Source organism: Tenrec ecaudatus, chromosome 2 (assembly GCF_050624435.1).
Source record: "Tenrec ecaudatus isolate mTenEca1 chromosome 2, mTenEca1.hap1, whole genome shotgun sequence".
In the NCBI taxonomy this organism is placed as follows: domain Eukaryota; kingdom Metazoa; phylum Chordata; class Mammalia; order Afrosoricida; family Tenrecidae; genus Tenrec; species Tenrec ecaudatus.
Window position 1 is genome coordinate 37,136,632 of NC_134531.1, and position 12,974 is coordinate 37,149,605.

At 46.6% G+C, this 12,974-nt stretch overlaps 1 protein-coding gene across 1 annotated transcript in view; it reads left to right on the top strand.

Moving 5' to 3' along the window:
- EGFLAM (EGF like, fibronectin type III and laminin G domains) overlaps positions 1-12,974 on the top strand; it is a 230,127-nt gene that overhangs the window by 133,506 nt on the left and 83,647 nt on the right. Inside the window, exon 6 of the mRNA XM_075540955.1 lies at positions 8,466-8,632. Within this exon, the coding sequence (XP_075397070.1) occupies positions 8,466-8,632 (167 nt within the window). The remainder of the gene's footprint in view (positions 1-8,465; positions 8,633-12,974) is intronic.

Below are 12,974 nucleotides of genomic sequence, written 5' to 3' on the forward strand. Positions count from 1 at the left end.
AGGTTTGCCTTCAAATATGCTGCCCTGGTTTCCCTACAAGGAAACTCTGGACCATATGGTCACCACATCCTCCCCTAGAGAAAAGACCGTATGGATGAGACATCCTCCCCTGAAACAAACCTGACCCGTATGCAGGGACCCTGTCCTATCCTGAAGACATCTTCATCCCAAACTAAGCCATGGCAGCCCTTTGAATGCTACCTAAAATTTGTCATTGTCCTTCTTAATGCCCACTGTCCAGAGCTGCGAACCTTCTGCGCAGTGGCCTGATGCGCAGAGAGAAACCCCTACTATTCCTGGGAGGAGCCCTGGGCTGCTCCAATGGCTGCTAGTCCAAGAGAGATGAATGCAGTTCCCTTCCCGGAAGTTTATAGGCCACACTGTGGTGGTTTGCGTGCTCCTGGGATGCTGTCTGTCACCTTTGCCATCCGTAGTTCAAATGCCAGCAGTGTCACCCGTGGTAGGCAGGTAACAGCAGAGCTTCCAAACTAAGCTAGAGAAGGAGAAGAGACCTGGTGAGCTACTTCCAAAAATTAGACAATGCAAACCTTATAGATCACAATGAAAATTGAACTACATTGGTGAGTCTGAAAGCTTGGGGGATCATGCTTACTAAAGGCTACTTTCCTCAGAAAATCAAAAGTAGATGTTCATGTACAAAATGTTGTTTATAAAATCGAGGGTCAAGACACTGGGGTGAAAGGGTCTGTAAGATGCCACTCAGCACTGCCAGATGCTAATTACTTCCGGCCCTACAAAGAACCAGGGAGTGAATTCTCAAGTCTCCACTAGCTTGTGTTTTGAAGTCTCCCTGCTGCCAGCATTGTGTCTACCCCATCTTATACCCCCACCCCCACCTCTCCCCAGACAAGCTATGGCTCTAGAAGTGGCCCTCCCAAACCAGCCATGCCCTACTCTGCTCTCAGTGGTTCCAAGGCCACAAATTTCCCAACTGCTCTTTAAGGATTTAGGAGCATGCAGAAGGGGTGCCTTTCAGAGAGGTCAAAGCAGCAAGGCAGCAAGTGAAGGTCATTGTGATGAAGAATTGGTTGCCAGGAGGGTTTGCTTGCTTCCTTTCAAAGGAGGGCAAATTTACATCACATTAAAGGGCAGGTACAAGTTTGTCCTCATGCTGACCATTTGGACCTCTGGGACTGTCTGCCTTTCTTTCTGGTGGAGGCTCAAATCCTCCTGTTGGGTGGCTCTCTTTACCTGGGAGGGCTAGGCCAGTGGCTCTGAATCAGTTCTGATGCAGCGCGACCCCATGTGTGCTGGAGTAGAACTGTGCTTCTGCCGAGTTTTCAATGGCGGATTTTTTGGAGGTAGCTCTCCAGATGTTCTCTTCTGGACTGGATTGGAACGTCTCACTTTTCTTTTCTTTTTTTCTTTTTTCAATCATTTTATTGGGGGCTCATACAACTCTTATCACAATCTATATATACATCCATGTATCAAGCACATTTGTCCATTCATTGCCATCATCATCCTCAAAACATTTGCTTTCTACTTGAGCCCTTGGTATCAGCTCCTCATTTTTTTAAAATCATTTTATTAGGGGCTCATACAACTCCTATCAAAAGCCATACCTACATCAATTGTGTAAAGCACATTTGTACATTCGTTGCTCTCATCATTCTCAAAACTTTTGCTCTCCACCCAAGCCCCTGGCATCAGGTCCTCATTTTTCCCCTCCCTCCCCGCTCCCCCGTCCCTCATGAGCCCTTTATAATTTATAAATTATTATTTTGTCATATCTCTTGCTCTGTCCCATGTCTCCCTCCCCCCACTTTTCTGTTGTATGTCCCCCAGGGAGGAGGTCACATGTAGATCCTTGAAATAGGTTCCCCGTTTCCAACCCACCCTCCCTATGTCCTCCCAGTATCGCCACTCACACCACTGGTCCTGAGATGTCTCACTTTTCATTAGCAGCCAAGCAGCTATCCTGGGCGGACAGCACTTGTTCTAATTCAGCTTCTCCCTCTTTAGCCTTTTCATTGTTGGGGAAATTGCTCGGGTAGCGTTGCTATGGTGATTTGACAAGGGACTTTGTAGTTAGGATGAAATGACTTTCTTTAGCCTACAAAGATAAAGCGATTGTTGAAGATGATTTAAGGGCATTTTGTACCTCAAGAGATTTTAAAAACATTCAAGTTAAATATATATATATATATATATATATATATATATATATGTAATAACCATGGCAAAATCTGAGGGAAAAGGTTTTGAACTGGCATTCAATTACTTAAGCTTTCTTCTCTCACTCAGGAAGAATCAAATTAAGTGACTATGACAAGTCGATCTCTTACTTGCTGAAAAGGATTGTCTTTCTTTAATGGAAAAAAACCCAAAAAACAAATACCAAATACAAAGCATTCTGCTCACCTTCCCACCCATCCCTCACCCCGATTTTGACAGCGGGGCTGTCACCCACCTTGGCAGGCTGTTGCTAGTGGTCGGTGCTTTTGACCTGATACGGGCAGTCTTCTGTTGCACAGAGCAGCCATGAGTTGGGTTTCAGAGGGCCTGAGGGAAGCAGGGTGCCCTGTGGGACTGAGTAGGGGTTGTTTCCTCTGTAAACATCACAAAAGAAGCTTAGCAAAAGATAACAGGATAGTTTTATCCTAAGATCACATCTTTTCTGACTTTACTTTTCACTACCCCCTGTGGCTTCCCTCAGTGCAGTGGGGCAGCTTGAGTTTGAGTTTGTAAATGTGTTTCCTGCCATTCACTGATGCTTTCCCTGTGATGATCAGGTTGGTTCCTACCAGCAGTCAGTCCCTCGCTCGCTCGGGAAGGGCGACCTGGAAAGAGAAACAGGGCCTACTCTATGGCATGGCTTCCCCGTGAACGCTTCTTCTCCAAGCACAGCATTCTTAAGAGAATGTGAAGCTTGCCCCACAAGCTACTCTTCCGCACATCAAACAAAAGGAAAACCAATTTACTTCTGGGGATAAATGAGGCCACTGCGTTTGACTTTCCACTTTCCCCTCTTCTCCAGAATGCAAGCTAGGCCTGCACGGGTCGAAGAAATCCATGTGACACCCCATTTCCTTTTGTCCAAGGCTCTTGTGCCAGCTAGTAAGTTTCTAAAGCACCAACACCAGGGCGCGTTTTCTCTCTCTCTCTCTCTCTCTTTCTCTGTCTCTCTCTCTCACTTTTCTCTCCCTCTCTGCAAGTAGAGGTGTTCAAAATTAGAGCAAATTTGGAGAAGAGCCCCTGGACTACTATCAGCCCAATTCTTCTTTCTGAAATCGTCTTTCTTATTATGATGAATCAGGTGGAAGTTTACAGAGCAGATCGGTTTTCCATTCCACAATGTACACCCTGGTTGTTGCACGTCATGGATTGCAGTCCCCGCCATGTTACAGCACTTGGTGTTTCCCATTTCTGCTCCTCTCCCTTTGGAAGCTTGTCTCTGGGTCAATGCTGCCTTTTTGATCCCCAAAAGGTTGATTATTCTGAGGTGTGCATACTACCTTGGTGTTCTTCTTCCCCTTTCGACCTCCCTTTCTTTGGCTGAAAATGGAGCCCGCGGGGTGAATTCAATTCTAGCCTAGAAGGTTGATGAATGGGTTCTTCCAATCTCTGTCCCAGCAGGAAGCCTGGTCTCTTTTGTGATTTGGAATTTTACCCCCCATTTTGCTTTCCCTCTCTCCCTACCTTTCTAATGGGGTCCCTTTCAGGGTGGTTGATAGCAGTGACTCTAGTCCTGCTGGCATCAGGGTCCTGGGCACGGCTGCTTGTGTGGCCCATCCGTCCCTGGGATGGATGGTCCGCATGCATGTGTGATTTGCTTCACTCCTATTCTCACCCGAATCCATCAACCTAAGCTGGCCTCACCGGCCATCCGCTGTATAGCTTTGGATGAGTTACTTACTGCTTCTTACTGGGTAGTTGCTTTGTTATTATTAATTAAAGGGAGTGTTAAGAAGCGACAGCTAACCAAACAATACGTAAGGACAATCATGGCATCGGGTACCTATAAGAAGTATTTGAGGGATTCCAATGATAGGTTTCTGAGTCGTGCAAATGGTTAGCAGACGGTGCTGCTGTGCAGAAGCCTGGGTTCGAGTCACACGCTTACTCGGAGTTCCTGTCAGTCAGACAGGAAGTGATGGCATCAGTGTAGCTAGGGTTTGGCGTTCTCCTCAAGACAGTCACCACTTTCTCAGTCACTACTCATTTAACTAGCCTTCCTTACATCACAAAACTTCTTTTCCTAGTGGCTTTCCTCTTTGGGATTGCCAAAGTCATTAACCAGGTGTGGGTTAAACAAATCAGTGAAGGGGTTAAAAACAATGAAGAAGAAATTGCTTATCTTATTTTCCAAAATACCAATTGTGTGTCCATTAAATAAGAAAATATTATGGAAGAGCAAAACTGGTATTTAATAGAGATTTCCTTAGAAATGGAATTTCTAAAAAAGACAGAATTTTTGCTTCCTATTGCCCTAATCTCCAGCTTCAATTTTGATGTGGATACTCTAAGAATATCTGGCATAAATTCTTTTTACTTGTCTACTAGTAAAAGCTTTCTAATACGTCTCTCAGAAGAAGCACTGGAAATGCCGTAGGTTATGAGTCAGGCTGCTGACTTCGAGGTCATCAGTTCAAAACCACCAGCTGCTTGGCAGGATGAGGCTTCCATGAAAGAGTCGCAGTCTCAGAAACCCACAGGGCATTTCTCCTCGGAGTTGGAATCTTCTCGACGGCAGTGAGTTTGGTTTGGGTTTTGTTGTCTCCCAGATACCGCAAAGCTGCTGACCGTGCAAGCGGGGTGAAACAGCAGCCTGGTGTGCTGTGTGCCAGTAGTTTGTGTGTCCGTTCTTCAAAACGCAAGCAAACTCACTGTCATCGAGTTGAGTCTGGCTCATGGCGACCCTGGAGGACAGGGTAAAGCTGCCCCCATGAATTTCCAAGACTCTAAGTCTTTACGGGAGTTGCAAGTCCCGTCTTTCTCCTGTTTGTTAAAATAGGAAAATTAAAAAAGAAAATTAATTATCTGGGAAGTTAGGTCACGCTGGTAATTTCTGGGAACTACAAAGCATTCGCATTTTAAAAAGAATTGTCCTTTCCTCAGCTCCCACCAAGGAAAGGAAGGCCTTGTGTATCCAGCCACTAGCAGCAGGCCCCAGCCTGCCCAGCACTCTGGAACCACGCCTCCCTCTCCAAGCTTACCTCCATCTACTCAGCCCTCCACTAGCGGACTCAGGAAGCACCAGGTCAAAGGCCTGCGGAAGGCAGTCAGGGTCCATGTTGAACCAGGCTGGCCTGGCTTATTCACAAAGGCCCTAGCCAATTGAGAGTCTTATCTGCCTTGCAGGGGAGCCCTAGTGGGAGGCCCTGCCCCCTCCACTGCTGCCCCCCTCCCCCCCAAGAGAAGGAAGTGGATGAAAGGAAAAAGAGGTGGGAGGGGCTGATGATGACATGGGCTTCCGTCTTTTGGACTAACCCTTTTTTGCAACATGTTCAATAAATAAAAATACGCCTCCTACTAATTTCAAGATGTCCACAAATGACGAGTAGGCAAGTTGAGGTTACAGTAGCAACAAAACCCAAAAAGCATGTGCAAGCACGTGGTGTACTTATGATGGTTGCTTTGATGGAAGGTTTGTGCCCGTGTGAGGGGCTGAGGGGTGGGAAGGTCTGACATTCAGCTTCTGAAAACTCGGCAGTTAAAAGCCCTGTGGGGGCACATTCGACTCCAGCACGCAGGAGGCTGCAGCGAGTTGGCAACTGGTTATTAGAAGAATTGTTGACGCTTCATACCTCGACATCAGGTCAAGTCCAATTCATATCAACCCACAAATACCTCAGTGAGGCTGTGGGTGGCGCTGGGCTGCACCTCGGTGGAAGAAAAATGACCCTGTGACCCTGTCGGCTGCTGTAAAGATGTGTGGTCACCAAAACCCTACACAGCGTCACTGGGCAGCGCGACAGAAGCAATGGCCGTGCATTTGGTAATATTAGCTATTGAGTCACGGAGTCAGCATCAACTTGATGTCTGTGGGTTTGTCTCTGAGTTATTTGTTTGTTCATTTCTGGTGGTGGTAGTTTTTGTTATTGATCATTACTCGCACCCGCTCACCCTACTGATTTGATCTGTAGGTTGAGCCAATCATCAGAACAAGCTGGATTATATGAAGAGGAATGTGGCCTCAGGATTGGGGAAAGGCTTACTAACAACCTGAATTATGCAGATGACACAACCTTGCTTGGTGAAAGTGAGGAGGACTTGAAGCACTTGCTGATGGAGATCAAGGATTGCAGCCTTCAAATGGAATGGAACTGAATTCAAAGAAGACCCCAACCCTTATCACTGGACCAATAGATAGCACCATGATCAACTGAGATAATACTGAAGTTATCAGGGATTTCATCTTGCTCGGATCCACAATCACTTCTTCTGGAAGCAGCACTCAAGAGATGACAAAGTGTTGCGTTAGGTAAATTCGCTGCACAAGACTCCTATGCTACTTCAAGGGCTCCGGTGTGGCTGACCCAAGCCATGCTATTTTCAATGGCCTCACATGCGTGTAGAAGTTGGACATTGACTCAGGAAGACTGAAGGAAAACCACTGCGTTTGAACTATGGTGTGGTGAAGGATATGGAAAGTCCCATGGACTGCCCAAAGGACACACTGACCTGTCTTAGAAGTATAGCTAGACTGCTCCTTAGAGAGAGCTATGCCTTGATGCCACTGACTTTGGACATGTTATGGAGAGAGACGAGCCCTGGGAAGGACACTATGCCTGGAAAAGCGGAGGGGCCGCCGAAAAGTGGAAGGTTCTGCAGGATATGGATTGACACCGTGGCTGCAACAATGGACTCAAACATAGCGACCTTTGTGGGGGTGGTGCAGGACCGGGTAGGGTGTCCTTCTGTTGTAAACAGAGTCGTTATGAGTCAGAATGGACTCAGTGGCATCTAACGCCACCACCAATTAACTCAACACCTCCACTCCAGTGAGTCCAACCACGGACAGTCGCTCTCTACTTGTCACCTGGAGTGCTCTCATCCTGCTCCTCTGAATCTTGCTTGGAGCCTTTGAGTGGAATGACTGCAGGTGACAGAGTCAAACTGCCCCAGAGGGTTTCCCAGGCTGCCATCTTGACTGGAACCAATTAAGTCTTCCTGGAAGTTGCTGGTGATCCTAACCACCAACCCTGAGAGAAGCAGCCCGGGAGTCTTCTCCTCCTGCTCTCAAGGCCATCTGGCGTGGCGGTGTCCTAGAGAAATACAGTGGGTGACACGTGGGAGGTGTTCAACAGACATTTTTTTGAGGAGCATTAAAAAAGTAAAAAATGTAAAAATCAGTGTAATTTGACTAATATATTGGGGGGACGGGGGAGGCTTCAAAAAGTTCATGGGAAAAATGGAATCAAAAGATAATGGAATATTTCCCACCAGCTTTTCAAAGCCGCCTCCTATTCCCTTTAACCTGGTGTATCCAAAACATGTAATGAATATCAAGGTTATTGATAAGGTATTTTCTTCTTTATACAAACAGCATCCATTTTCCACTGAGAGACATTTCACGTGCCACTAGCCACAGGCACAGCACAAGCAGGTAACTAACTACTAGTTCCGTGAGGTGGCGACATCCCACAAACACCGGCTAAGGCACGCTGACTGTTGACAGTGTGACTGACGGCCGCTACTCGCCTTCGGTCATGCTATGCTGACGGTAAGCAGAGCTCATTGAGCCTCTAGTCAGCCATGCAGCAGATGAGAAAGCTATCGCGTAACGGCACTAAATCGCAGCTCGTCTGTCACTCTTTGAGTCAGGATTTGAACTCAGCTCTGTCCAGCTGCAGAGCGCGCGCTCTCACCATCGATATATGGCCTCCCACATGGAAGACGTCAGCAAAGACCTGCCTTCTCTACCGGGTCCCAGGAGGGCGTGTGAAAATTCAGCAAGTTGAGACACTTGTACAATCGCTTAAGTGTCAGAAAGGCCATGAACGAGCAACTTCTGCAATTTCCTCGTGGGAATTCGTGTAGCGAGTCATCCTAGACGACGTTATGTGTTTATTTGATGAAGAGATGGTGATGAGACGGGGTCTGTGCTCCCTTGACTTCTGGGGAGGGGGGAGCCTTGCTGGGGAGAGGCTTGTTTAAGAAACATCTGGAAGGAGAGTCCCTGACATTAAACTGCTGTGTGGGCAGTCTTTCCATCAGCATCAAGGCCGGCTGACGGACAGCAAGCGGACGATCTTTAAACAGCATTTTCCAGAGGCCCTAAAAATGATCTACTGGCACGTATTGGCAGGGACTTACAAATGATAACCCATGATTTAAAATCAGGACTACTTTTGAGAGAGGAAATGCTAACTCATTTTTATGAGTATTGTCTCTGGAGTTCCAATGCTGGCAGCTGACGCAGCCAGCTAACTTCACCTGTCTCTGATATTTCTGAACTGCTATTTTCTTTTTCCCTTGTCTTTATTTTCTCATTAAAGGCCAGATTTCGACAAGAATTGGACCTTAATCAAAGAACAGATCCAGATGGATTCCATGGTTATCAAAGGCCTCATTCCAGATACCAACTACCAGTTTGCTGTGAGGGCCACAAATCCCCATGGTCCCAGTCCCCTCAGCCAGCCAAGTGACACCATCCGAACCTTGAGTGAGTACCACACACCCCTCTACATGGTCGGGATTGTGTCTCGAGGATCCACTTTACTGGGTTTCTTATTGCCTTCAGTGACACAAAGGGTTAATCCCAGGCTGGTGGTTTAGTGCATCCAGAGGTGCCTTGCAAGAAAGGTAACCTAGTTCTTAAGACCATCAGCCATTGGAAACTCATGTGTCTGACCCACATGGGGTCTCTATGGGTTATACTCAGCTCAGTCCGTGGTAATTGGTTTATTGGCCTTGAGAAGAAGAGCCTGGAAGGTCAATCACCTCAGTTGGCTCTGAATCTCAAGGCCCTTCATAGGGACATGGGCTCTTTCTTGGTACAAAAGGCCACCAGTAGATTTATTTTTGTGTATCCACAGGGGATGTGAGGCTAGGCTTGTTTTTCTGCTTTGTTTTGTTCCTGTCACACGCACAGAAGAAATGACAGAGCAAGATGATATACAACCTCCTCCACCCCCTTTGTCTTTTGAGAAAATGAATCCATCTTACCAGAGACTGAATAAGACGCCCAACCCTCTGACCAATGGTCAGGACCAAGCTGCTGTGTAGGACGTGTGGACATGTGAGCTAAGCCTCTGGCCCATAGAGGGCAGGAGGGAGCACTTTTCGCTCAGCACTCAGGAGAGCTGTGGGAGTTGTGGCCAGTGATCGAGTCTCCTGAGGATCTCTTGCTTAAAGTCTGGTTCTGATTCCGTTTGAGGTGTTTATCAAGTTCCCACCTGGGGTCAAGAGCCATTAGGAAGCCACCTTGCTAACTCCTATTAGGAAATCTTTTTTATTTGGAAGCGAGTCTCTCTAGATGTGTAGGAGGGAGATCTTACCATTGACATGTGGGCAACCCTCACTCCTGAAGCATCATCGCTCATCGTTTAAGGTTTGCTAACAAAGCCTTTAGGAGCCCTGGTGATATCATGGATTAAGTACTGAGCTGAGGGTCATGGCCATGAGGTGGGCAGTTTGAGCCCACCAGGCACGCTGCACGAGAAAGACGAAGCTTTCTGCTCTTGTAAAGGTTTGCAACCTCCCAACTCGAAGAAGACAGTTCTGCCCTGTCCTGTAGGCTTGCTGTGAGTCCGAATGGATGCAAGGGCAGTGAGTTCGTCCTGTGTTTTGCATCAGAATCAATTTCATGGCCGCGCGCGCCTTGTCAGGTTGATGCATCCTTTGGGATCCTACACCTTGAAGAGTCAACTGCTGCTCCATCGCTTTCAGGTTACCGCCACACGTTAACCACTCCGTCCCTGGGGCTTCTTCTCTTGGGTAGCAAGGCCCCTGGTGGGCTGCGGCAGTGAGAGGAGGGGACACAAGGGAGAGGGTGTCAGCAGGGAATCAGTCCAAGGACTGGAAGCAGCTTCTTCCAAAATCTCCAGCAAGTTCAATATACCTGCTGTCTACAAAAGGTCCAACCCTTTGAAAATTCCTATCCGCCTCCAAATATTGTGCCGTGAAAATCTAGTTGCCATCAGGTTCTTTTGAGCTCCTGACAACCTCTTGTGTGCCCGAGTAGAGTTATACGCTGTCAAGCTTTCAGTGGTTGGTTTTTTTGGAAGTATCTTGCCAGACCTTTTCCTTAGGTGCTTCTGGTGAACTCAAACATTGAACCTTCTAGTTAGCCACTGAGTCCTATCCAGAGACTGTGGGCAGGGCAGATTCTGGTGGATTAAGTCTGGGCCTGAAGGTCAGGAAAGCTATTCTCTTATTGCTTTGCTAGATGACCACAGGAAAGTTACTCACTCCAATTGGGCCTCATTGCTTCACCTCAGAAATGGGTACAGTAAAGCCTGAGGTGGGCACTACTTTCTACTTCTCAGGATGATTTTAATAAAACTTGGGTTGGGACATATGCCTATACCCCACACGGAAGGAGATATTGGTACTGGTTTCCTCCACACCTAATTGCTGGAGGCTGTTGTGACTGAACTGACCACTAGCTGGTCTGTAGAGTTTTCTTTGTGCTTCACTGCCCTGAGGCCCATTCTTAGGAATTGAAGGCTTTAGAGTACAGAATTCGAGAACAAACATCCAGAGGGAAACTTTCCTAGCTATTAGAATAGGTTTTTGCTAATTGGTTGGTTGGTTGGTTGGCTGGCTGGTTGGTCGGTCGACTGGTGGTTCATTGATTGGCTGGTTGTTTGGTTGTTTGGTTGGTTAGCTGGTTGGTTGGTTGACTGGTGGTTCATTGGTTGGTTGGTTGGTTGGCTGGTTGGTTGGTTAGTTTAAGACTGCAGTGATCAAGCATCAGAGAATGAAGACAGCAAAAACTCCCATATCTCTTACTACTCAAGCATATCCTAGACTCAGAAAGAAAAATAATAATAATAATAAGGAGAATAACCACCACCACCTCCCCCACCTTCCACACAGTGATGAGCCATGAATCCATGCCTCTAGTGTCTTTTATTTCTTTATTTTTTGTTGTTGTTGCTGCTGTTGTTTTTATTTCTTTCTATTTTGTTGTTTCTGCTGTGCTTAACTTCCATAGGATTAACCATCGACCACAGGGTGAGTGATGGATTTTCTGTTAACAGGCACCATAGTAAATGAGGTAGCGTTTTCAAGCCCCTGATTCCCTTTCGCAATCACTCAACTTGGCCATTGCAGAGTGGAAGCAACCACTCTGTGGATAAATTGATGTGCTTGACTGGATTCCAATAAAACTATTTATCAACATGAAAATTTGAATTTCATATGTCACAAAAAATACATTAAAAAAACTTTTCAATCATTCAGACATGTTAACACCACATGCACCTTGTGCACAAAAACAGGCAGACAGCTGGATTTGGCCCAGGGGCTGCAGTTCTTCAGCCACCCAGAGCCTGGTGGAGCAGTGGTTATGTACTGGGCTTCAATCTGAAAGGTCAGCAGTTTGAAACCACTAGCTGCTCCTTGGAAGAAAGTTGGGGCTTTCTACTCCCGTGAGGACTTAGAGTCTCTTTACAGGGCCGTTATAGCCTGTCCTGGAGGGTCACTAATAGTTGCCATTGACTTGATGGCAGTGGGTTTCTTTTGCTTTGTTTCTTCTCTGGCTGTGTCCTCCCAGTTTAAGATATTTTCCTGGAAATTTTGTCAAATCCTTCACTGTTAGCGATTTTGTCAAGGTCGAAAGGAATCAATGAGTGCGTGCGGAATGATGTTGTTTCCTTGATAGGGTCTTCAGCTGCGATGGGTGTCTGTAAATGAATAGGAGGCTGGCAGGACCTGCCACATGACTGCACTTGTTGACACAGGCAGCCGCTGCTGGTCCCAGCAACGAAACAGGAAGCGAAAGCCACGGAGAGGCAGCTTGGCTGTCCATTCCTGCCGGTGCTTGGGCAAGGAAGTCATGAATAATTGAGGAGCTAGAATTTGTAAATCTTTATAATTGGAAGATGAGAAAGTCAACAGGAGGAAGAACAAATAATTTCTCTCCTGCTTAACCTAGACAAACCTGCATTTTAAGTGTGTGGTTTTGCATAAACATGACCTCGGTGTGGGTTTGCATACAAGGTGCTCTCTCATTGTGGACAGCTCAATCAATTTGCAATGTAAGGATTCATGTAAAGCTGAGCTTTGGTTATTTACACCACTTTATTGCTCTAAAAGGGGATGATTCACTTTGCTGTTTAAATTCCTGCTACCTTAGAATTGCTCTTCTGAGGCCTTGGTACATTTTACATGACCATACATTTACTTATAATCTGAATACCAATATGTACCACCCGATCCACTAGATATAGAGCCCTGGTGGCACAATGGTTAAGCACTCGGCTGCTAACCTAACGGTCAGTGGTTTCAATGCAACAACCACTCCACAGGAGAAAGATGAGACAGCTGAAATCCATAAAGATGTATAGCCTTGGAAACCCAATGGGGCAGTTCTGCTTTGTCCTGTGGGGTGTTGATTTAGGCTCAGTTCTTCAGAAAAAGAAAACTGGAATACATGTATACATATATATGAAAGAATTTTATATCAAGAAAGTAGTTCACACAGCTGTAGAAGTGACTAAGGCCAGTATGGTTCAAGTCCTTGCCTCAAATGTTGTTGGAGGCTTTTTCTCATTGGCATAGCTGCCCAGGAAGTAGGACTAGAAAGCAGGAAGACCACAAGCTGGTGGAGGCAGAAGCAGAAGAATCCAAGACTGGCAGGCAGTGTAGCAGGCTATTGACAGCTCCCAGGGGAGGCAGGTCAAAGAGGCAGATGCGGGATCCAAAGCAGCAAGAAGGGAGAGAGCTTTCCCACAGAATCAACTCATATAGGAGTAGGCCACACCCCGATGAACCACCCTTCCAATTGCATCAGGGCTGTGGTCTGATTAAATGGGTAACACTCCACCCTAATCTTCCCA